We start from the raw sequence: 25,988 nt of genomic DNA on the forward strand, positions 1-25,988 counted from the left end.
CTGTGACTTCTTCAGGCTGTGGAAATAATAGAGCATAATTTAGTAGAAGAGGAAGTAGGGAGTCAGCAGGCACACACACACAAAAAATGAAAGGAGCAAGAAAAATGAAGGGAAGTGGAAATAGATGTAGGGGAAGTTTGGCAAGTCTTGTCAGTGGTAAATTATTACACTGGCTGCACGGAAGGACCAGAAGGGATTTAAAGAAGTGCCACAAGTAGTACTCGCATAAATAGGGCAGTGATTGATCTTTGTTAGAGAGCTGCACTGAAAGTCCCCCAAAAGATACCAAATATACGTAGAAGCTGAGTGTATTTGTTAGCAGCTTTCAAATGAGCCCAATGAACAGTGCAGGCAAGCTATTTACAAATTGTCCTTTACTTCTGTGAATACCTAGGAAAAAAAGAGGCCTGCAGTCCCTCATGGAATCACATGCTCCCTTTGCAGCAAAGGTCTGTTTGTTAGTTTTGTCACTGACATGTAAAAATACTTGGTAATGCTAAGAATTAACTTTACTTATTCAGTTAAATTGTGCTTTTTTTTTCTTTTTGTTTGATATATTAAAGATACTTTTTTCTGTGTGACCCTCCTCAGTACTGGGGGAGGGTGCCTGGTAAAAAAGCACAGCAATGTATATAGTGTGGAAGTGCTGGTTTCCGTCTGTCATAGACCTTGTTTCTACATATTAGGCGAGATTTGAACCCATTATTTCAATCAATTTTTTCAGAAAGGTGCTGTGAAAGTATTCAGCACGGTATAGGAGCTTGGAACAACTCTTGATTCCAAATGAAGCACAGTTAAGATTTTCAGTGGCTTTTCTCTTTGCACTTGCCTGCTCAGTATTCAGACATCTTGTGAACTGAAAGCACCAAACTTAGTACGGTAGATGAGCACATCTTTGGCTTTGTGGTACTTGTTGAAATGCTGTAACAAAGAATGAAGCTGAAAAAACTTAAGTGGAACAGAATGATGACAACTCCACTGCTTTGAAAAACTGTTACTGCAAGTCTGGGTTCTTATTGTCTTTCTTCACTATCATATCTGTGCTCTTCTAATACATATATTTCACTGAGACCAAAACAAGTACTTGAGCATCCTTCCTCTGTTAAGAGCAGTGTGGAGATGTGAATTTTTTAACAACAGATTATCTCTTATTAAGACAAAAGGAAGTTGAACCACATATTCAAGAAGCTTTAAAGATAAGGCACTTTATCCAAAGCCCTACCCTTTCTTCTTTCCATTATCCAGGTTTCCTGTCTGGGGAACATTTAGCACTTTAATTCTAGTCCTGCCAGTAGCGAAATAGGGAAGACAGCAAATTGAAAGAGAGGTGTAAATTCAACCTTCAAACAATGTAATCTCACAGCAACCATCATGTTAAGTTTAGAAAACCTAAAATCAGTGAGAAGCCTGGTGGGAGCACTGACATTTCTGAATAGGGTTCAGTCTGTGAGGAGCAGAGTCTTGCAATCTATTAAACAACATGTTACAATAGTCAAGTCTAGATATCACAAAGGAAGGGATTAATGTACACACATCCACACAGGAATCTTTGATGCTTTCAAATGCTCCTCATCATCTGAAAACCAGTCAGCAGGCATCGCCTACATATTTCACAGCAGTCCACCTATCTGGGCATTTCAGTATGACAGCAGGAAGCCTTTTGATATGATAGTGAGACATTTCAGTGTAGCTTGCATTCAAAGTGGTGCACTGCATATCAGTGGTGGTGTGGGTTTTTTAATATATGTATATAGAGAAAATATATGTACATACAGACACTGAGCTGACCAAGCCAATGCTAGCTAATTTAGGATCAGATTTTGTACTTCGATGTCATGAGTAAATAATGTGGCTAAAACTTCTGTAGCTTCTTGTATAATAATACTCTTCCAGCAATAACTGTGTAATAGAGAGAGGAATTGATATGTTCACAGGTAGTAACAACTAAAAAACCTACAAAAACACTTAAAATACCCAAAAGTCTGATAGTGTAACTGCTCTCCAACTTATTTTATCATTTGGAGGGTTTTTTTGGTGGTATTTCAAAGGAAGATTGATTAATTTTCTAGATGCAATTTATTTTGGGGTAGAAAAAAATTTAAACTTGGATTGTCTACCCAGTGTCCATTACTAGTGTGAGGAATAGCAAGCTAAATTGCCCTTTTGTTTGATTTTCATGAGTACAAAGTAAGAAATAAAGAATGCTATCCCAGCTGCACGAGCTAAGATAAACAGTGTCCAAAATATCATTACAAAAATAGTTTGCCCTATAAAGTTGTTAATACAGTTTTTCAAATGCCGGGTAAAGTAGAAGGTAAAGTAGATTTAATTTCATCTTTGTTCTACTCTTGCCCATTAAGAAACTTTCACCCCTTTTGCAGCAGCAGTAGTGTAGAAAGTTGAATGCATGCCTGCCCAAATTCAGTGTGTTATTATTATTTGATTCTTTTATACTCTTTCCTGAGCATTAATTTTTTTCAAACATGAAAGAATAAGAAAATTCCAATGAGAAAGGTTTTTCTTTTATGTAATGCAAACACATGTTGGTCCTTAAATGTGAGATATGACATTGATCCAAATCCATCCAAGTAATGATTAACTGACAATTCTACTACACTGTTTGATTGGCATATTGCTGGGAAATCTTTAAATACATGTGACAAGAGAAATCTTTCTTGATCCCCTTTCGTGATGACTTTGATCCTGTGATAGAGGAAACCCTGTTGGTTTCTATGCATGTAACCTACTGATACCATGAGTACAACAGTCTGTCATCATGTGGTTCTGTTAGTTCATGTAGTAATGCTACTTCATTAGTAAAATATAAAATACTAAATGTAAAATGGGAATTGTCAAAGTGTAAGAATGTGAAAAGTAAAATATCCTGTTTTAAAGATCATGAAATAGAAAAACAGGAGAGAAAAATTGGAGGTGGAAGTGTAGCAGAAAGTGATGCTGGCAAATACAATGTGATTGGAAGTAAAGAGGTTGTTTACTTCAGAGAATGAGCTACTGCAGGGCTGTGTTGACTGAATGACTGTCCCTGTATGCAGTATAAGTAAATGAATTAATAATCAAGGGAAAGTCTTTTAAAACTGTTTCAGATGATAGCGTTAAGTGGATTTGGTCTGTTCTAGCCAGTGCAGTCTGGTCTCTTAATTAGGTTTCTATTCTTACAGTGAGGGATATGACCTTCTCAGCCTGGGGAGCAAGATGATTTCCATACTCCTTAATTTCTTAGGAGTTATGCGTGTGTTGCCACAGATAACTCTCACAAACAGTGAAGAAAGTTTAAGCGGTTGAGAGACCTGCTTAACTCCATGCAGGCTTTATTACCACTTGTTTGCCTGTGGAGTTCTTCTCCACCCTGTACATCTTTTTCAATGCATGTGTTATTTCTTTCAGTTGGGCTTGGTGGTAACTCACGAGGAGCCTCTGCACTTGCATCTATCTTCTGCATTTCTTAATTTCTTTTGGAAATACTCTATTCTCTCACCTTATTAATGTTAAAACAAAATTTTTTTATTTTTTTTTTTATTGCTAAAGGCAGCAGAATAGCGAACTTCTTGGTGGAGTACTATGTCTTCCCCAGCGAGTGAAAGCTAAATTAGTTCTGAGGTGCTTTCACTCAGTGGAAGCATAATGAGAGACACCAGCCACCTCTTCATTAATAACATGCAAGTCACATTGGGAGCAGCATACAAAGCCTGCTGCGAGAGCAGTACCACCAGCAGGAGCAGGTAGGAAGCAAAAACGAGGCTTAAGGAAAAGGATACACAGGTGGAGATCAGGACTATAATGTTATAGGGTGCGAAGTCATTTCTGCCTGATAAGAAAGAGTGACTCAGCCTGGCTGGAAGGGCAAAATTGGTGCTAGCTTTTAAATCACAATTACTGTGACATTACAACAGTACCGCTACAGCTCAAGAAGAATTGGCAACAATTTTGTGTACAGGCTTAACTTTTTCTAAATACCTGTTTATTTGTATTACCTATTCACATCTTAGCAAGTGTATTATTCCTTTAATAAAACTTGGATGGTTCTGAGTTCTGCAGTCTTGGTCCAGAGGTATGTGTGTGATACTGTTGTATGTGCCAAACATGAGGCGCTGGAAAAACCTGAGCATGATTACTGTGATGACGGGATTCCCATGGTATTTTTGCTTCCTCACTATCCTGAATTCTTCCTTAGATGGGGTTGAGTTCTTCCTATTAGGGGCTGAGTTCTGCTCAGCTGCCAGGTTAGAGCACAGGCAGTTGGTTCCTGCACTTCCTTCTTTCCACGTCTCCAAAACAGACAAGCAGCAGAGTAAAAATCTCTTTATAACCACAGCTGTAATATTAATAGTCAGGCTTGCGTGTTAAACCTTAAGGAGCTGTGGACATGGCTAGGTTAATCTTGATTTCCTGCTAAACTACTAGAGGAAAAACAGAAGAGGACAAAGCGCTCCTGTTTGTGCAAGTGCAGGAATAAACCTTATATTCTACTGGTCCTCCTGAGACATCTGTTGGCATCAGCCAGCAGGAAGTCTCATGGCTACTTTTCCATGGAAAAATGACTGCATTAGATCTGTGAAGGAAAGAGTTAACTGGTTCAGTTTGCAGATGCAGACTGTGCTATAGGAGAGTACCTTTTACTTCTGTTTTTTCTTCTCTCCAAAGATATTTCTGAATGTCATCAATCTTCAAACTCTGCAAGTGGTCCCAAGATTTCTCTGACTTGTGTTAGCTTTGTTACGTAGGTTTGCAAAATTGGGTAAATTTGGGAGAGAGCTGTTCTTCAGATTCTGCAATCCAGAAACTCAGCTATTTTGCTCAAAGTCAGATGCATCAAAATGACAGCTATTGCCACAGTTGATGTGGGTTATTTGTTGCTGGGTATATTTTTCTGAACCATTCTTTGGTCTTTCTGAAGGTTAACATACTTAAAACATAAGCAGAGACCACAACTGAATAAAACTTCTGAGCATACAGTTAAGCATGGCTGTATCCTTCAAGAATCAGATAGTCACAATTCTAATTGGCAAAACAGCATCTTTGTATAATTATTTCAGAAAATGTTGTTCATGTCTAGCAGAGAAGAAATAGAAGTGGTTTATACTACTTTAATTATTGTCCTTCTGGAGACATAATCTTGGGTCACCTGTTAGAGAAGTTGCAGAGACTAAGGAATGAAGTTACCTTTATTATAAATTGCAAAAGCATCAGATGAAATGACATTCGATAGATTAATTTAGCTCCTACTGTCTGAGGAAAAAACTGCACGGTTCTTTGCTTTGGCTAGTACGTAGGCACAGTAAGGGAGCGGCGTTGCCTGTCTGCTCAGGCAAACCCCAGTCTAAGTCAACAGAGATTTGTCTTAGGTGTCATCGGCGTATAGGAGCAAATCCCATGAAAGGGCAAATTGCTGAGCAGCTGATTTATACTGTAATTCTGCTTTGTTTCTATTAAAAATACTCTTAAAATTGTAAGTCTACTAAAATAATGCTCTCTCTTTGGTATTACATGCCATCCTTAGCCCTCCTGTAGTTGAAAGAAGTTTGAGTTGTATATTTCAGGTATGTAAGTAATTGGTTTATAAAATCTCTGCCTCTTCCAGCCCCGTGTCCGAATTATGCCAGTCATACGCTACTTTTGGTGCTGTCTGTGGTATTTGATAAAAAGCTTTCAAATTATGGAAGTACTAGTATGTATTTTATGATTTCTGCATTTTCTAATGGCTTAAGAAGACATTAGAGACATATAGTGGGCATTACAGCACAGTGCCCTCAGCTGTCACTTTGAAGTACTGTCATCCTTCTTAAATACTTAGGAGTCTGAGGCTGAAGTTTCTCCTACACAGAAATGCAGAACAAGAGTAGAACTTGGCATTGCCTTCTGCTTATGAATCAGAGTTAATTTACAGTGTTGTAGCTGATTACTAAATGCAGGCTGAAGAGTTTGTAAAGCGTAAGTCTTGAATGCAAGCCTAATGAAAGTGCTGCGCAAGTTACCTTGTTGAAATATCTGGCATTTTAGTTAAGTTCATCCACCCATAGGACCCTACAGCCTTTTTTAATACAATCTGTTTTTCTCCTTTCCCCTGTCCCTGCCTTGTCAAAGAACAACCACCACCAAAAAAAGATGGAAGTATGATCTCTGCTTCACTTTGTAGTAGCAGTAGTGATGGTGCTTTGGGCTGGTAGATCTTTGTGTATTCCTCAAGTCGTTTTCACAACTGTTTACATTAACTCTTCGGTCCATAATAAAGGAATATAAGTAGCCATGCAAAAATGGCCTTTCTGCCTGATTTCTTGCTTTTTGTCTTCAGCAACTGTTTGTTGTGGATGTCATGACTATTGTCATAGTTTAGATTCTAGATCTGGGCTTTGCATATAAAGAAATGAGTCCTGAAAGCTTCTTAAGTCCTAACCATCAGTATCAGCCAGCTGTAGCCAGTACTGCAGAGGATTCTTCTGCCTGTCTAATAGCTTTTGGTATTGGTATCTTGACTATAAGGTGCACAGGCATAGGCAGAGAGTAGATTTCCAGAATTTTAGGTGTTTTTATTTCTGAACTATGAATTGCTTGGCACTGCTCAGCTATCCAGCAATACAGGCATGAAAAAATCATGTGTTTTGTTGTGGAAGCCTTGGTGACAGATCAGTCTATATAGCGTCTTGGCTGTGTTTCAGATGTGAATACTTCATTGACAGCAGACAGGACCAAGGACTTAAGAAACTTGTACCAGAATCCCTCCTCTGCTCTCCCCCATAAAAGTCCATTTTGTTTTGTATGGGGGAAATTACGTAAGCGGAGTGTCTTCAGTGCAGTGTTAAAAATAGCAAGTAGTCAGAATGAAGGATACCTAAAGTATGTTTCCATGTTTGTTTTTTTTCACATTATGCTTTCTCGCCATCATTGTTTTGTTCATGTATCTTGCATATAGAGAGCAGTGTAAGAATAATACATGCACTGTTGAAGGAATCAGCATTAGGATACACAAAGTTTCTAATGTTTCATGTTTTATCCTGAACATACGCAATATAAATATTTGTAAGCAAGCTGAATGTTTAATAAAGGTGACCGCAGATTAGACATCTGTAATCCAGTAACATGATGGGCAAGTTCCATGATTATATGGTTACAAGAACAAAGTAATGTGTTTCTTATTATGTGTAAATCAGATTAATACCAACAAGTTGTCTTAGTTATGCAGAAATTACAGACATGGGGGAAGAAAAAGCACAGCAAATTACAGTATGTCTATGCATTCATACTTGCATTTCATCAAAGCATTATAATGTTGATAGGGGAGAAAATCAAACAGGAAGGAGCAGGAGAGGTAGGTTTGTAGATGATGCTTCCAGCATGTCTACCTTATGTTGTGCTTATAACACTTCAGGAAGCAATTGTGAAGTACTTGCCTTTGTATGGTCTTCATTGTTTATCACCGTGATCACTGCTAACATTTTTAAATGGAGGGCTTCTGTCATTTCATGTGATCCAGAAATGGGAAAAGGCCTTTCTTTTTACCTTGGTGAAGAACAAGACTAGGGACATCAACATAATGTGCCACTGCAAACAAGATAAAATGTAGTAAGTAGGTACAATGCAATTAAACTTCCAGCCATGCAGAATGACCGTGAGAGCTGAATGTTTGTATGATTATACCTATATTGGAGGAGGTTGAATTTAGTGACTACATAGTAAATCTACCTATTTAACATCATATATTTAAGATAAAGCATAAATATACAATGGAGTTCTTAATAGAGTACTGGGAAGGAATTAAATAACTAATGGAGTTAGGCCTAGATTTACTTCTCATGATAAAATTTGAATGTTTGTGAGTTCAGATACCTTTTTAAAATTCTGCCTTTTTCAAAGCGCAGAAAGTGTCACTGGCTCAGTACAGTTTGCAACAGTGGCATGCAAATTCACACCACTCCTAGTTATTGTGCTTACCTCAGCTTATGAAGCTGGCAAGGCACAAAGGATGCTGCTATGGCATGTCAAGGTGTAAAACTGAAGCTGGTGTTAAACCAGAAGAAGCTATGTTAATTTACCTCCATTAAAATATTTAGGATGGAAAGTAGGTGTCTGCATTGGAAGGAAGAAAAGACAAACAGGAGTCATTTACATATTTCTGAGAAGTTGGACCCAGGCCCAAATTGTTTTTATCCAGTGAGCTTGAAGGAGTAGTTGTTTAAGAAGCATCTGCTTTTCCAAGGGAAAGGTAGATAATTTGTGGGTATTTTGCAGGGTTAGCAGTGATCACAAACCATCCATGCTAGCTGAACAATGTGATGAACCTGGTTAATGGTTGCTGTCTTGCATCTAGCCAGCTATCACAACAATCAGTATAAATCTGCTAGTTACAGAAAAGGTCTTTGTACACCTATCAGAAGGCTGTCTTGTCCTATGTACATAGGTTAGCACCTACGTAGTTATAACCCTATAACGCGATGCTCATCTCAGCATTCCAGCAGTAGAAAATTGTACAGTATGTGAGAGAGGGACCATCCAGAGACACAGAATGCCAGAGAACTGAGATGGATCATGTCACGTCTCTTGGACCATGCATTAGGTGGTATTTGTTCAATTCCCCTGCCTTTGTTTAAAGCAGTGAGAACATATTAATTATATGACTTACTGTTGGCAGGAAGGCATCCTCCAGCAGAAAGTAAAACTCCAGATAAGTCTGTGCTCCAGTACTTCTGCAAAGGTATTTCCAAAATGTTTCACCCTACTGAAAGGACGTATAAAGTCTGTCAACTTTCGGATAGCAATAGGTGTTTAGGAAGGTGCTTCACCCTGGTGGCTCTTGTTACAGAACACGTTATAAACTGCTGTCTTTATTTGCGATCTCTCACTCGCATTTACAAGGTCAGGCCTGATGTTTTGGTTGTTTTCCCAGCAGTGTTCTACTGACCCACTTTGCCATAATCCCCTGGTGTCACTTAAATAAACTGGGGAGGGGGAGATTTCAGAACTCGAGCGTTTTCCTCTGCTGTTGTGCTCTGCTGCAAATTAATTTGATACTATTATGTAAGCATAATCATCTACTCTAATCACATCACAAGATTGGGAACAGACAGAAATAACAGAAAGGAACATTCTGGTTAGTGAAAAGGAGTCAGTGGAGTAGATCGTTGGTCAGGACCTGAGTGGGAAAATTTCTGAGGTTAAGTTACCAGTATTCCCTTGGGCCAGTAGTCTTTCCTCACACCACTGGAGATGTAGCTGTTTAGGAGCTGAGGGCTTTTGTTCATTGCAGTCTAGCAATGCTATTGATGTGTCTCATGTTTCTGTTTTGGATGGAAAGCTGTGAGGTGCTGGATTTTCTAATGGAAGCTAGTAGTATTGTTTGATCTTGTTCTTCCTATGTTTGTCTGCATTTGTAAGAGTTAAATATGAAATCTCACACTAGCACTTCATATCCTGGTGGTCGTCTTTCTCAGGGAGTAAACAAATGTTTAAATGTTGAATAAATAAGCATGGGCCTGTGCTCCGCTCTCTAAAATTTGTCTTTGAATGTCATTATCATGAGCTTACAGGCAGATGTTTCATTAGATCTTTTGAGTGCAGTTAGCTCCATCACCTAAAGCGTAACCTCCCCATCCTTCATCCCAGTGGAGATTTTTCCTTGTAGTTGAGTTAGACATTCATAGGTTTTTCTTTTACCAGTGATTCTCAGCTGTGTGTGATGTTTCCCTTTGCAGCCTATAGCAGAGCCATGCAGTGCGAATTGCTCAGGCAGCATTTAGAGGAACTCGTATGGGGAGCTTTGTTTATATAAAGTGCACAGAACTTTTTGAGAAGCCCACTTTGGTTTTTGTTTTCATTTTTGATGTAACAGTAGTTCGTGCTGTGTAGATGCAGTGCAATCTGCATTCCAGCTTGCCTTCAAAATGAGTGAACACAGCTGTTCTGTGTAGCATGCTTTGACCTCTTTAGCATGATTTCCATTGTAGAAGTAAATGGAAGAGGAGGAATTACAAAGCACAACAATATATTTGAAGGCCTGATGGAAACTAGACTGAGCTGTGAGACCTTGGCTTTTATTCTTGATACTAATTAGTACTGTAGCATCACAAATTATCCCTCCCACTTGTGTTTTTTTTGTTGTTTTTTTTTTTGTTGTTGTTGTTGTTTGGTTGGTTGGTTGTTTTTTTTTTGATCCTCGTATTCAGTCATTCTCCTTGTCCTTTCCACACTGAAAATGATCATAGTAATCTGACTGAGCCATCACCTTTACACAGATAGGAAAGCAAAACCTTGAGAACTTCCTTGAAAAGTGATGTAGTGTGGTGAACTTTTGCAGTGTTTTCCTATTCTCCTCAGTCATATCCCCATGAGATTCCATTGAGCATCTCAATGAATCCCCAACTTGTTAAACTAAAAAGGGACTTGATTCCTGCAAGCAGAGGGAGACTTTTTTTCTGGAGAAGATAGGAGATCAAAAGAATTTGTTGATATCCAGTCAAACATCCATAAGAATTTTCCAGGAAGGAACCAGTAAGATGCTGCAGATAAGCAAAAAGTCCAGAGTTGTGAAATGAAACATTCAGCAAAAGGCGTCACAGGCTCAGAAAAGCATTCACAAAACACTAAAAATGTCATATGCCTTCGGGGTTGTGAAAGCATGTCATAGTGATCTGAGGTGCGAAGGGGATGCACCTGCAGCAGTGTTACTTAATTTCTTCTGGCCTCTCTGTGCAGAGCTAATTTGCAAGATTCCAATGTGGAAAAGGAGATGGATAAGCCCACAGGAATCTTAAGGGAAAGTAAAAGAGGAGAAGGAGATTAGGGGAGAGTGAAGACATGAAACTGGGACTCCTTGGCAGCCCGCAGCTAGAAGTATGTAGATGAGCTGTTACTGTTCCCAGGACCTGCTTAGTCAATGTCTTAAGTGTACCTATACCTTACTGTGTAGAGTGCAGATCGGTACAGTTGAGCCCACAAAGTGAATATGTGTGCAGCACAGCAGAGCCTTTGTTGTGGGCTGACTAGACTAGCCTACAGGATGCTTCCTCAGTTGGTGGTGTTTTGTATCTTCAAATAAGTCAGCAGTCCAAACTCTGTGTAACAGATGTAAAATGTGGAAGAAAAAGTAAAAGCAGCTGTCCTTGCATTTGTAGTGGAACTGGAATTGCATCAAGGGTTGCTTCAAAAAATAGCCAAAAAATCCCACTGGATTGGAAATGATGTGGTTGGTTTCTCAAGGAGTGCAGAGAAAGATGGTGTTGAGCTGTAGACCAAAGAGGGGGCCAGATGTTGTCTCTTCTGTGCTGTGCTGGACAGGTGAGTGAGCTAACAGTGGGTAATTTTTGCTGCGTTCTTAAAAATGAAGTGGAAGTAGTGCCCTAATAAGTGGTATTTATAAATAACCATAGTCAAGATACTTCTATGAGGTCTTGCTGCAGCAGGAGGGAGAGAAGGTGCCTCCCAAACATTTCTGCCATTGAAACAGGGCAGTTTTCCACTAGGTGCCTGTCCTTTAAGATCCCTGTAATAGCTCATTACTATAGCTTTCTGTCTCTCTGTTACAAACATTGTTAGGGATTAACATACTCATCTGTGGGTTACGTTTTGCTAAGGGACATTGTGGGCCAAATTACCTGTGAAAAACGGCATCAGCAGAAAATTACAAGCAGTGATAATAAATGGGTCTTGGCGCGCCTGATCCTTCACAAGCATATCTGCCTCTTACTCACTGCAATTACTGTGTTCATACCATGCATCGCATTAGCTAACTGAAGTCTGCACATCACCCACAGAATCAAATCAGCCACTGTCACAATAACCCAGAATAGGTGGCCTGTCTGCTGGTAGGCTTTGAACTGAAGACATAGTATTACAAAAGTCCAAGATAAGACCCATGCTGTTGCCAGGAGGGAGGCAAAATACACGATTTAAGATACCTATTTGTATGTAGTAACTTGGGCGATTCTGACTAAAAGGGCATTCACTGAAAGTATTGATAAGAAATATTAAAAACCTCTCTATCACTTACCACTGTTTTCTGTCAGCCTACAATTTTAGCAGCTGTGCTTTCGTGATTGAATTTGATTTTAAATAGTGGCCATTATTCAAAGGTGTTTTACTGTTTATATGACAAAGCACCAGCCCAGACTTACCGAATCATGTTTTGGTAAGTTATGTTGTAATGACCTTCTATCACATATGCTGCTATTCTCCATTTGAAGTTTGATTTTTAGGAGAGGTTTTGAAATGAGGATAGACATTTTTCTCATACTACACATTCTTCTTGACTGAGCACCACTGGTACGCAGGAAGTCAGTGTCTGTCTTCAAACTGCTATGAAGAGAGAGTAACAATATATTGTTCAAATAAAGCAGAATTTTTTCAAGTCAACAGAAGGCTAGTTTTACAAGAAGAAAATGCATCAGGTTATCCACAACTGAAGAAACATGATTTTTTTTTTTTTTTGTGGTAAGCAGACACTGCTGCTGTAACAACAGGAATAATCTAGGACTTGTGATGTTTCAGCAGTTAATACTTGCATAGCTGTGAGCAGAAGGGTAGTTACACAACTTCTAGGAACAGTTGTTAACAAGATGACTAAAAGAAAACTTCTTCCACTAATGTCTGTGTCTATGTTCTAGTTTGGAACAGGATTGTGCTTTTGATATAAATTTCTCAATCATCTCCACTATGAAGCATTCTTGGAGTGCATGAGTGGGATTCTTCTCAGATGAAACTAAATTGCCAGGTGTGTTGTAGTAGTGCACCCAGTACGCATCCAGACACCAGTGAACATCCAGCCCATGGGACTGGCCTAGAGCTGGTCTGAAATAACCCCCACTGGCATAGATGTGTACATTGTGGGTGTTGGAGTTGTCAGTGGAAACTTTTTTTTACTCTACAGACATGTTCCCATTGCACCACACATTTTTTTTATGTAAACATCATCTCAGGCATGATAAAAGGGAAGTATGTTAGGGTTTTTTTTTGTTACAGAGCCAGGTTCTGTCACGAAAAAGAGTACCTGAAGCCCCTGAAAACCCACGGAGCTTCTCAGATGCTTGAATGGGACCTGGCTCTGGGAGTAGATTCCAAACCCTTTCCATTTCTGACCTCTTTGTTGGAGCTGACTGCACATCATTTATCTTGCCAAGTCATCATGGCTGGATCTAAACAACATTTTGAATTCACTTGACTTTATGTTCTTCTTTTAGCCTAAGGTGGTTTTTAATTAGGATTGGGACTGTGGCAGATAGTGTACAGAAAAGCGAAAGCACATGTTCTAGGAGTAACATGTTCTTTTGTTGATATTTGAAGAGCCAAGCTGCTTATTCGAGTAGATAGATTGTCTGTCGCATAAAGCAGTATAATGTGGGGCACATAGGTAAAGAGTTATAAATGTAAACGGCTAGGATGCCGCCCAATTTAATGCCCAAAAAATTGTTACAGCCTAATGGTGGCCTAGTTTCTTTCAGAAATTAATTGGTGATGGAAAAACAATACCTTTTAGAAGATTTCACAATGAACTGACCTTGCAAACGCTTGCTATTAAAATTGAAACTAAAGAACTCCTTGGAAGAAGCAGAGCATGGCAAGGAGAAGATAAGGGGTTATTACCACAGGTACGTGAGTGATGAAGACTTCCCTTGCGTGTGCAAGATCATGACATTTGAGTGAGATGTTGAGAAGCGATGCAGGTGATGGAGAAAAAGCAGCTTCCTTGCAAGTTGGGGTCTTGTAAAGTCCAATAGGATTAGCAAATGTTGGTTACCTTGTGGGTAGTCTTCAAATTAGGAGCAGAAGAGGCTGAAGGGAATCTAACTTGAAACTAGAGCTGTCAGGGAAAATAGATGTATCTGTTAAAGAATATATGTTTTTGTGTAACAAGATTCTTCTTTTACTAGATTTCCATTATACAGTGAAGGACATTACCATTTCAAAGGCCCGAGTAAGCTTCTGGCTAGCAGAACCACCAGCATTATTTCATTACAGTCTGTTTGCTGAAATTGAGTCTTCCTGTTGTGGTTTTGACTTTTACTCTGCATAAGTATAAAAGGCTTTATTTCTGGCATGCAGTCTAACAAAGCAATTATTATTATTTACCTCTGTTCACTCAAAGAAGAGCACTTCACATAGGCTGTGCTGAATTTGACAAAGCCTAACGGTATTGTTGCTGCTGCCTTTAATGATTTCTCAGGCTCCAGTTCACATCAAGGAATATTAATCTCTTTTCCTGACAAAACTCTAAGCCTTGACTGAGTGAGAGTTTTGCATTTTAAATGGACAAAGTTCATGCACGATATCAGTTTTTACTTTACATGCCCCTGAAGTTATTTATTAGTCTACTTTTGTGTAAGATAATTTTACTTTTAAATTTATAGCTTGTGTTGTGGTTTCCACCTTCACTGGGAGGTTTAACATTTAGCATTATTGAGAGAGTTCTGTGACCTTTGTTTGAAAGTCTGATGGTAATTTATAAAATAGACCCTACCAAATGGAGTACTTACATGATCTGAGGTGTTCCCCTGTCCAAAAAAAAAAAAGCCTCGGGGTAAAATAATTGATTTTTTTTTCCATCTTAACCTTTCTTGTCAGACCGAGTTTCACTTTCAGATGTATGTTTTGACTGGTTCATCAATGTATATTCAGGAATGAATTACAGTTTCCTGCAGAAAAACATACCCAAAGTCAGTGCAGTGTAACTGAAGGAAAAAAAGACTCAAAGAAAGCAGTCACACAGAGATCATGGGCTGAAAATAAGACAGCTGGTTTCTCTGCACCCAAATATGTGAACATCTCATAAAATGATCAGTGGAACATGCCATAAAGCCTGTAAGTATAACCATTTGTGGAAATCATTTTGAAATGAGTGCTTTAAAGCTATAAAAAGTGTGGGAAAATACTCTTGCAGATTATAGTCTTTGCAGATATGGTCTTATGGCTACTTCTAACAGGACAGATGATGAGCGGAGGATGATTTGAGGTTAGGCAGCCAAAGAGACAGTTTGGACTATGTAGGTGAAGTAGTATGTCCCATTGGAATTTCTCTTGATATCTAACCACATACAACAACATGAAGTAGATGAGTACAAGTCGTGCAGGATGATTTGCTATGCAGTGTGTCTGTCTGATGAAGCCCGTGTGAGAGAAGTAGGCCCAACCTGACCTGCGTTTGTTGTGAAGCTGAAGGGGCAGGGATGTTTAACTTTGCTCATTCTGCCTCTTGGGGGGGCTGTGTTCCTGATAGCTTGTGTTAATCTTTCATTCACTGGAAGAGATTTGGTAAACTGGGAATAACTGGGTTTATCTCAGAACCATTGGGCGGTGCAAGAGAGGAACAATGAAGTTGACTTTTCATGTGAAATGATTTTTTATATTATTTTTAAAAGCACTGAGCATTTGAAATGTTCTTGGGCAGAACATTTATTTTTTGTTGTCAGTTCTTTTTCCAACAAATCCCTGAAATGCTCATACTGTTTTTATATTCTCAGCCATATTAGATAAGTGAAGTTGGTGAAGAGGAAGTTGCAAGACACAATTAGCTGTCTTTTGTTCCAGATCTAGTTCGAGTGGGTTTTATATCTGGTTATGCACATTGAGGGTATCTATAACTACACGCTTGCCTCTTATCTTACAGAAATCTAAGCACTTCCAGTGTTAAGTCCTTCAGGGGAAAGATCTTTCTGGTTTTAACAGTACTTGATGCAAATCCTGGAATGCATTTTTCATTTTTTTTTTATTACTAATGGCAATAGTGTAAAAGATTCAGATGATTTTTTTTTTCAGTGTCCATACCTTGCTAAATGCAGTAAGATGCTGTGAACTGTGATGACTGTCTGAGTGAAAAGAGCATAATTTCCTGTTTAACAGCTTCTGTTTGAAACTTCCTTAATGCCTGGCCCCATGCATTGGTTTCAAGGCATTTGCACAGCCTGTGTTTCACCTTCCTTCTCACTGCACTGGTGATTGTAGAAGCTGCTCCCATTTGACAAGTAGAGTTGATTGAGTGGGAATGAAATGTAGAGAATGTGGAATGTGTTTTATAAGCAGCCTAAGTGGGCTTGAGTCTCACTCCCAAACTGTAAAATAATCTCCAGGTGAAATGAGTAACACACCACTCAAAACCAGAATTTGGCTAGGTAAGTGGTTCCACTTGAGGGGGTTAGCTGTCCTCTGAATATCTGAGATCATGTCTCTCTCTACGTGCCCTTTAAAACTGGCTTGAGTCTGTATTAAAATGGCCTCAGTCTTTTCCAGTAATTAAATTCCAGCAATTTTGTAGAAGTCATTCATCTAGCTGGTGAGTATCATTGTAACTCAATACTGTATTTGCTCCTGAAGGAACCAAGGATGGTCAGCCATCAGCTCTTGTCCTTCAGTGATCTGCTTCAGTTACAAACATATATGTTAGTCAGGGAATAGGAACAGTCCCTCATGATTAAATGAGAAAGCATGTGGCTTTCTTCAGTATCTGTGATACTGGTGATACTGAATCCTGCCTGTGCAATGGCAATAGTTTGCTAGTTTACTTTTTCTTTTAAAAGGTCAAATTCTTTTAAATCACAAGCGAATTCATCAAAGTGTATTCATAACTAGGAAAAAGGGAGAATTTGTTGTGAAGATTATTCTCTGTGAATAGTTCATTCAGGTGTAATCTGCATATTATGGAGTGAGAGGCTGAAATTCTCCTACGCAGAGAGATCGAGGTGTATCTCAGTTGTTTATAGGTCACGCTGATTTGCTTCTGTAAACAGAGTGGCTGAAGAGTACATTTCATGACATGATGTAGCTGTCTTCAAATCTAGCAATGCTAGAGAAACAGAAGGTTAACATATCTACAAATCTCCCACCTTTGATTAATAGGCTGGCGTTTTTGATTCTTGAGGTTCCTTCACTCCCTGAGCATATCTCTGGTCTATGCTTAGCTGACTAGTATTCCAGGCTTGTATTCCAGACAGTTCCTCATTCCATAAACCACATAGTAATGACCTTCTTTTCCTGTGAACCTGAAGACATACCTTTGGAATCTGAGGAAGGACGAAATCTGGAAATGGTCCCTGAGCAGGAGACAACATCCTCCTCCGAGAGCCCTGTTTCTGGGCTCTTATAGCATCACAGGACAGTGCAGCAGCAGCAGCTTGAGGAGAACTCTGCTGTGGTTGGGGTGCTTGTGGCAGCTGGTGCTCAGCAGCATACTTGCACTGCATCCAGGGAATGGCACTGGATTGGGCCCCACCCAGGATGCCACTGAAGAGCTGTGTTTTAATCGTCCCTGTTCTAAAACAAAGATTTTTTTTCTACTTCAGCTAGCTTTAAAACATTGAAGAACATTTCCAACGTGGAGTTGCAAATTTTTCTCCCTGTTAGCCTGCATATCTCTGTATAGTGGCCTTTATTTGTCCAGGGAAGTCAACATAATCCTTTTCTTAAAGAGTAGCCGTTTAATTGATCTGGCCACTATTTATATATATACACCAAAAAATACTGGGTAACTTTTTTCACTTTTGTTTCCTGACACATGCGAGTTGGTGTTCTAACATTGTTATTTTCTAGTTATTACCAAATGTGATGTGATTTCTCAAATTCTTTAACTGAAATTAATAATTGTTCATTTTGATGAAGCTGCTATTTTAGTAGCTGTGACTTAAAATCAATAGCTGTTAGTCTCTTGGTGGCCATTGCCCTATCTAGGTATTCTTGCTACGTTTATAAATACAGTGGTTCAAGCAGGTGAACTCATCTTTATTTGGTGTCGGTATGTTAGTGTTATATCAATCACAGCAAAATATTTCAGTGTCAGGCTCTTGGCAATGTAATAAGAGGACTCTGTTTAGCAGAAAAGAGGCAGAAAAAAGGCAGAAAATTCCTTGATAATCTGTTAATCTACTCTGCTCATCTACTCAGTCTGACTGTGGAGTGTGCAGCTGCTTAAGCAGGCACCACGTTGAGTTATCCAGGGCAAAAGTCTAATGCGAAGTGGTAGTGCAACTGCTAAACTTTTAGTAATGAAAACTTTCCATCATTAGTTGCATGTTGTGAGTGCACAGCTTGGGTGGGCATAATGGGGTGTGCTTGCTCAACATTCAAAGCTGACCTCGAGTTCATTTACAAGATGACCATTTTTGCTCTTTTCTGATGTTTCAGTGTTAGTTTACTATATTTGCTCTTAATTATTTGTTGTATTATGACAAGATGAAGGCATTATAAATGACAGATCATTAATAAGATGATTCTGTGCCTTATTTCACTGCTGTGGGCATTACTACCTTGTAAGGTAACTGGCAAAAAGAAAAAGCACAGACAAGTGTGGCAATTTCATATGAAAAAAATCACTACAGCTGCAGTCAGTGTTTCTGAATAACACAGAGAAATTGATGCCTTAAATAATAATTACTCTCACATTTTATACCTCCCAGTTTCAGCTGCCTGCTGCTGTAGACTGCATTAGAAGCTTAAGCTGCCTTCAAATTTAACTAGTATTATCTGAGGAATGCAACTATCAATTCAAATGATTCAGTGGCTATGTTAAATATTATCACATTGAAAATAGAGGAGAATATTGAATGCCTCAGGGTGATACTGCTTTTGTATTATTAAATATTGATTGAGAATGTGCAGTTAGGTTAAGACAGGGCTTCAAAAGGAATCAAAAAGGACTGAGATTTTCAGAGCCTACTCACATTTTGAGATGCTCAGTTCTTGCCCAATTTCTTTGAAGATAGAATAGCTCTTAGTCAAACGTCATAACTGATAAAAGAAATTTTGCTACTAGTGGCTCCCTACGAAATGTTACCACACCTAGACAAAGTTTCTTGATGTGGGACTTAAGTCTGTTCTTTAAAAAGTAAAGTTTGGCCTTTTAACCAGGGTTAAATTCTTGCTTTGAAAATAATACTTTTTTTTGGTTAGCCAGAAGGAAATTAGTGTCAATCACATAGATTGCCTTTTGTGTTTTCTGTTTTCTCCAGAGGAGAAATGTGTTTGTCCAGAGAGTACATGCTGATCACAGAATAGTCTCCAGATCTCTGTGCAGCCAATATTTTCCCACAATAGAAGTCAAAACCCTCGGTCACTATCTTTCTGAGTTCAAGTGATTGTTAAAATATTTTAAAAACATGCTTCTTTCAGTTGCAGTATCGGCAAAGCCTTACAGACTACCGTCCTTTGATTGGGCCTGATTTTGGGAATGATGCTCTCCAGATGTTAATTATGTGAGAATCTATTGACCATTAAGAACTAATTAGCAAGATTTTACTGGTAATGAAGGAATTTAAGAAAACGAGGAAAACTTCATATGCACTATGAAAATTTGTTCAGCAGTGATTTCTGATGATACATGTTCTTATTTATACATCTGAATCTAAGAGGGGAGCAGGTCTGCTTTTATATCTGTATAGTGTGTGTAATGACTAGAATGAATCCAAAAGATGGGAGGAAAAAAAAAGTGACATCTGTAGATGCCTTCTTTTGAGGGCAGACTTCAGACAGGCTTATTGCTGGATCTTTTTGTTCCTCCAGACCAGTTGTAGAGTCATCTACTACTTAGATCTTCTTGCTCCAGATTTTCTTGTGAAACCTTTGCACATATCAAAATCTCAAGCCAGTTTGGGAATTTTAGCTTTGTACATAAATGACTAGCCGTCATCCAAGGGAAAGCACCTTTTGAGGTTTGCTTATTTTCTGCAGCTCGGTAAAACCTCAGGCTTGTTTGTAAGTCATCAGAAATGTCGTAATGATGTGTGCCCAGTTGCCCAAGAATGGTCGTGAGCGCAAGGAGGGGTCTGCCATGGAAGGTAAGTATGTTGAGAATTTAGTTTGCTACCTATGACAATATCCCATGTTTAGTAAATGAAATATGGATGGAAGACATTGTAAAGACCTATAGCCAAGTTTGCTGAAATGGGTACAACACACCAATTTGTACCAGAGATTAATTTCACACCTAAATAGAAGAGACTCTGTGGGGAAAAAATTGAGTGGGTGTACCACCCACCATTGTCAGAATAAAAGGAAGCCAAGACGATAATCGGAATGGCTGATGACAAAATAGTTCAAATAACTGAATATTTTATCTTACTTCTTTATAAATGAGAGCTAAACTACTACATAAAAGGTAGCTACCAAAACTAAAATAGCTGTTCAGAAAAGAGTGGCAAGAATTAGCAATCAAATCATTGTACATGTGAAAGTTATTACAACTTAAAAAAAAATTTAGATCAGGGTTAATTATAAGATGATGCAGTAGTATAATTAGTATTCTTCCTATGGAGGATTATGGGTCCTTCTAAATGCCCTTTTTGATTGCCTTCTTCCCTTTTTTAATTTCCTCCTTGTCCTTTTTGATTATCTACCCCGTGACCCTCAGGGCTCCTAAATGTAATACAATTGAAATAACATTTTTGTTAGAGGTGTTTTTTTATAGGCTATTAACCTCTTGCTTACCAAGCACTAAGAAATTGTTTTCTGAGAGAGCTCCTGTAACCACAGAGGGACACTCTAGTATCCCTGGAGTTTTTATGTATTGTGTCTTTTTGCATGTCCTCAAGCAACCTCTGAGGATCTGTCAGGAACTGATCTGCATGAGAAGGAGCAGAGTAAGAAAAAAGAACTTATTTGGAGTATATTTTGCAGCTTGGCAACATGAGATCTATTTGATTTTTTTTATATTTCCAAGGCTGCTTCAATGGTCTAACTATGAACATTAAGGTTTAACGTAGAAGACCATTGCTAACTGTCCCGTAATATGATTCTGAGACTATTCCCTTTTTTGATTGTAAGAGCTATAGGCTGAGATTTTTTTTTCTATATTGTTCAGTTAGTTATTTCCATGGAATCCTTAGTAGGATGGCAGGACCTAGCACTTCGGTCCATTTTGGATCCCATAAGAAAAAAGGATTATTTCTTGCTACTTTTGCTCCAAATGAACCAATAATTTGTACATTCTTGCTCAACAAACATGCCTGTTTTGTATATTTCTCTTAGTGCTAATCTTTTTTTTTTTTTAAGTTAATTGTTTAGAAGGAACATTGTTTGCACCTGAATAACACGATACCGTTGACTTCTTGAGGTGCCTTTCATCTAGAATAGGATAGTTCAGTTGGAAGGGAATTTCAAAGATCAAGTTCAACTGCCTGAGCACCTCTGGGCTAACCAAAAGTTAAAGCATATTCATGGGGACACTGTCTAAACATCCCTTGAGTGCTGACAGGCACGGGGCACCAGCTGCTTCTAGGAAGCCTGTTCAGTGTCTGACCACCTCACGGCACAGAAACACGTCCTCGTGCCCAAGCTGAGCCTTCCCTGGTGCAGCTCTGTGCTGTCCCCAGTTCCAGGGAGTAGAGCCCGGTGCCTGCCTCTGCAGTTCGCCTGCTCAGGGCGCTGCAGAGAGCAACCAGGTCGCCCTGAGACTCTTCTTCTGCAGGCTGGACAGCCCAAGGGTCCTCAGCCTCTCCTCACACATCATGCCTTCCAGCCCTTCTGCCAGCTTTGTTGCTCTCCTCTGGACGCTTTCAAGGATCTTAGCATCCTTTTTATACTTTGGAGCCCAGAACTGCATGCAGTATTCCAGGTGAGGCCGCACCAGTGCTAAATATAGCAGGTGAGTCCCCTCTTTTAACCAGCTGGCTGTGCTGTATTTAATGCACCCTAAAATGTGGTTTGCCCTCTTGGCTGCCAGGGTCCACAGCTGGCTCATGTTGAGCCTGCTGTCAGCAGCACCCCCAGCTCCATTTGGAGGCTCTCCAGCCTCTCATCTCCCATTCTGCACCAGGGTCCATCATTGCTCCGTCCCAGGGGCAGAACCCATCATTTTCCTTCGCTGAACTTCATGCTATTGCTAATTGCCCAGTGCTCCAGTCTGTCTAGATCCCTTGCAATGCCTCGGTTCCCTCTGGGAAGTCCATAGTACCTTGCAGTTTAGTATTGGCAGAAGACTTGCTGAGGATGCTTTCCACTCCTGCATCCAGATCATTGATAAAATGTTGTTTTAGAAAACAGGCTTTTTGATAAAAGCTTTGTTCTTTAAACACCTTTCAGTATTCCCCCAGGATAATCTCCGTAACTGTTCCAGGGACTGAGGTTAGACTAACGGCTCTGTAGTTTCTTGGGTCTTCTCTCGTGCCCTTTTTGTAGATGGGCACAATGTTGGCCAGCTTCCAACAGGAGCCTCCCCAGACTCCCATGACCTTTGGTAAATTGTTTAGGGGTCCAGCTATAGCGACTGCTAACCCCCTCAGTGTTCTGGGGTGAAGCCCGTCAGGCCCCAGCAGCTTGTGAACACTGAGCTGATGCAGCTGTTCCCTTATGATTTCAGTGACCACAGTCACTGCTTTCGGTGACATCAGTATTATTCAGTGTACTATATAAAACTAATGTGTGGTGGCACCTCAATACATAGAGGCTGGTTGTTAATTAAATTAAGTACATCTTTTTGTTTGCTTTCATTTTGCTGCTCCTGATGATTTTCTTGTCCTTGCATGAGACTTGCTGAATTGGGCAAGTGCAAAGCGCAGTCAAGGTTCCTGTGTTACCAGGCAATATCCCTTCCTCTATCCAGTCACTTGAACAAAAGCACCATGTGCATCTCTTCTGCTCTTTGCAAGGCTGAAAACATAATGCTTAACACCTCTAAGTTTTCCCTTTAGGGTAATTACCATTCTAATATTTAATGGGAAGGTCATTGGTTTCTGCTCTGCCAGTAAGTGAACTGAATTACATGAGTTCTCAATGCATCCTAAATGGGGTTCTAAATTGTAATTTAGAACTCCCTTTGTAAATAAGATCGTGTTAAGACTCTCCCTGAAAATATGACATTTTCTTTGTGTAGAGGTAGTTTCTCTTGTGTTTCACTGCAGGTGTTTTCCTGAACAGGTTCAGTTAGGTAGTCACATAGATGGCATTTTTGTATAGTGGTGCTAATACGGTGGTATTAAAGCAGATTTATTAGCATTGATAAAGAATATATATAGTGAATTAGAACTTGAGAGAGCTTTCTACTCTGTGTTGGCTTGTGTCAAATATTAATCAACAATTACCTCATCCATAAAAGTGAGAATCAAAAAGAATTAATGTGAAAAAGCAGTTACGTGACAGTAAATCAAGTCTGATTGCTTTACCACCTTGTGTAGTGCTTGCTCCAACTAATCAAGGATGTAAGTTAGGGGCTGGGCTGGGTGTAAGAATGCATCTTAGAACCTATTTTTTCCCCAACGTGAAGGACTCAATATGAGTTCATCTGAAGAAAATAAGCTGGCAAGAAAGTGCTGTCAGTTATCCATACAAAAGCTGTACGGTGTTGGTGCTGAACAGATCTGAGGAAGGAAATCCTAGTCAAAGATAGCAGAGGCTACACAGTTATCTTCCTGTTTGGAAGAAGATACTGACGGTATTTTAGAGGAAGTATCAGAAGTTAAAATGATACCTTTTGGGCTGAGAATACTTGCATGTTACTTTGTCTTTCAATACTTGATGTTTTTTGGAAAAAGAAATAGCAGCCTTTTTCTGTAGCCCAGAACTTTCAAACCAGTACAATACTTTATCTTGTTGCTCTAAGAATGACAACACACATTTGGTATAAACTGTTGGTTGCCACATTTAAAACATTCCTGGGTGTCTATACTCATTTTGAAGTGTTGAAGAATGAAAAGACCAGTCTTTCAGGCTGTCAAATCTGGAAGCCTAGGCAGGAGGAGAGCGGGGAAGTTTTCCAGTGATGCATCTCAGCAGAGACCTGTGGAGTGCTGAAAATTAGTAACTTGGCACTGGTAGCCTGTGAAACCTCTCTATTAGCACTTCACGGGGAGAGATGTTGAACTATGAAGTTATGGGTCGCGATTTCACTACAGTTCAGGTTTAGTTCCACTTCTCATCCTGTATTCTCCCTCGCTCTGTCCCAGAATGATGTAGTGTGTTTGGTCAGTTTGTATTATGTTTTTGAAACTGAAAGAAAATGGAACAAACCACGCGTTGTTCTTGGAATATATTGTCAACGTGCTTTGCGATGAAACAGCTGTGTATGCAAAGCTTGCAGCTTGTGTTTCTTGGGACTTAAATGCCTTTGCCTGGCTTTACTGGATTCTCTCCTTGATTCCAGAATAAGCAATTGCCATTTCCGTTTTTCCTACTTATAAAAAACACCTACAGCAAAAGAGCAAGAAAAAGGGAAATGCAGAAACAAAAGCACTACTTGAATTCTGCATTTGTATTAGCACAAACAGGATATTCCCAGCGTTGTAGACTTGATACTTTTAATTCTGTTAACCAGAACCCTAAGTTTTCTTTTCTCACAAGATTGTGAATAGATAGAGGCTTTCGTGGTGTCAAGTAAAAATATATGCTGTTATCCAAAACCTGACAGAAATAAAGGTTAGGTCTAGACTATGCCTGTGCTGTCTTTGTTAGCCAAGGCCGACTGTGGTTTGTTTCCCATGTGGATTGTGTCCATGTTGCCTGGAAAAGGGGTGGGAGGCTAACTTCAAGCCAGTCATTATCTGTGGCTGAATTTTTGGGGTGGGCAAGTGAGATAACTGAGTCAGGACTTGAGCAGGAGTGTGGTAATGTGGAAGGCTGGGGGGCTCACTAGAAAATATGGGTGTGTGGAACCCACCCGAACTGCCTGCCTGCCTGCCAAAACAACTGCCTGTTGTTTTGGCCTTTCTGCCCTGTCTTCTAAGCCCGTACGCTGTGCCTGAGGAGATGTCTTGCCAGACTCTGGGTCAGGAGTGAATTTGTCTTTTTCTGTTCTTTTGGAAGGTACACACACAGAAAAGTAATGAAACCATTTTAAAAAGTGGTTGTTTTTATTTTGTGTCTGCGTTTGTTTTACAATGGAGACAATTACACCTTCTGGACTTGTGTGTGAGTGTTGTGAAAATGCGATGGTAATAGGACTATATGCTTTAAGTTGTGCACTTTTAATTTATTTCCTAATATGTGGATATAACCTAAATGTTGGTCATGAGTTCTGCTTGGCGGTTTTTGTGTCAAACAAATGACAAGTAGTGGAGCTTCTGGAGTGTTGAGGAGTATTGTTGGGGAACGCATACATAGTTGTTCATCTTCTAAGGCTTAATTTAAAAGGTGAGCATTTCATAGGCCCTTCCCTTTGCCATCTCTTCAGCTGTTTCTGTGGAGGACATGAAACTAACAGGATAGGCCCAGAGTTTCCTTCTGACCTGTACGGTCACTGCCTGTTTTCCAGTGGTTATGCAGCAGGTGAACTAAGTTGCAGCTTGGAAGGCAGGTGGGGAACAGGATCTGGACAGGCCTAAGTCAGCTGCTGCTTTTGTATCTAAAAGGGAGGATTTAATGTATGCCAAGGCTGAAAATTAATACTAAGTCTTCCTTCAGTCAGGGACTCTGCAGAGCTTTTGCTTTTGAAAAGAAAAGCCCTTCTCAGGGATAAGTGGTGTTTCCTGTTGTTGCTACCTGTTTTCACGGTTTAGCTGCAGAAGTTGAAAGTCAGTCAAATGGTTCGACTCTAGCATGCTCTGCTTGACCAACAGATTATGTTTCTGACACCTGTGCTGTTGCAATATTATCAAAACAGTGTCTCAGTCAGTGTGTGCTTGTCACTTACAGCATTAGCTAGGACCCAGCAGGTGTTAACTTGACACGAAATGGGAGAAAATATTGTATATAAGACAATTTTCCCCAAATTGAAACTCTGAAAAGATAAGGAACGCTGCTTGAAACAGAAACCACAAAAGGTGGGAAATTACAAATTACAGCTATTAGTCATTCTTTACTGGCAAGAGAAGGCAATGAAAAACCCCACATGTTCAAATATGGTGTGGTAAATACAGTGACTTTTTTTAATAGAGAGGGCAGTCATCCTAGGATCTGTTAATCTTGAAAATGGGTATACAAAGCAGGCAGCAATGGACTGCTCTTTTGAGAGAGAAGGTTTTGGCATGCATGATATGTTCTTTTATTCCTTTGGTATATCTTATGTTGATATAATTACGCAGTTGCTCTCCTTCCCTAAATTTGCTCTGGTTACGCCCTGGGTGTGGGAAGTG

At 39.6% G+C, this 25,988-nt stretch overlaps 1 protein-coding gene across 8 annotated transcripts in view; it reads left to right on the forward strand.

The window, feature by feature from the left end:
• Window positions 1-25,988, forward strand: part of RORA (RAR related orphan receptor A) — a 433,189-nt gene that overhangs the window by 274,019 nt on the left and 133,182 nt on the right. The window contains exon 1 of one of the 8 annotated variants that reach the window (XM_083851043.1): window positions 19,554-19,763. The exons of the other annotated variants lie outside the window; for them this stretch is intronic. Coding sequence (XP_083707169.1) covers window positions 19,703-19,763 — 61 coding nt within the window. The 5' untranslated portion in view covers window positions 19,554-19,702. Of the gene's footprint in view, window positions 1-19,553; window positions 19,764-25,988 lie in introns of those variants that run through there. 8 annotated transcript variants of the gene reach the window in all.

This window comes from Anser anser, assembly GCF_964211835.1.
Source record: "Anser anser genome assembly, chromosome: 10".
Lineage (NCBI taxonomy): Eukaryota > Metazoa > Chordata > Aves > Anseriformes > Anatidae > Anser > Anser anser.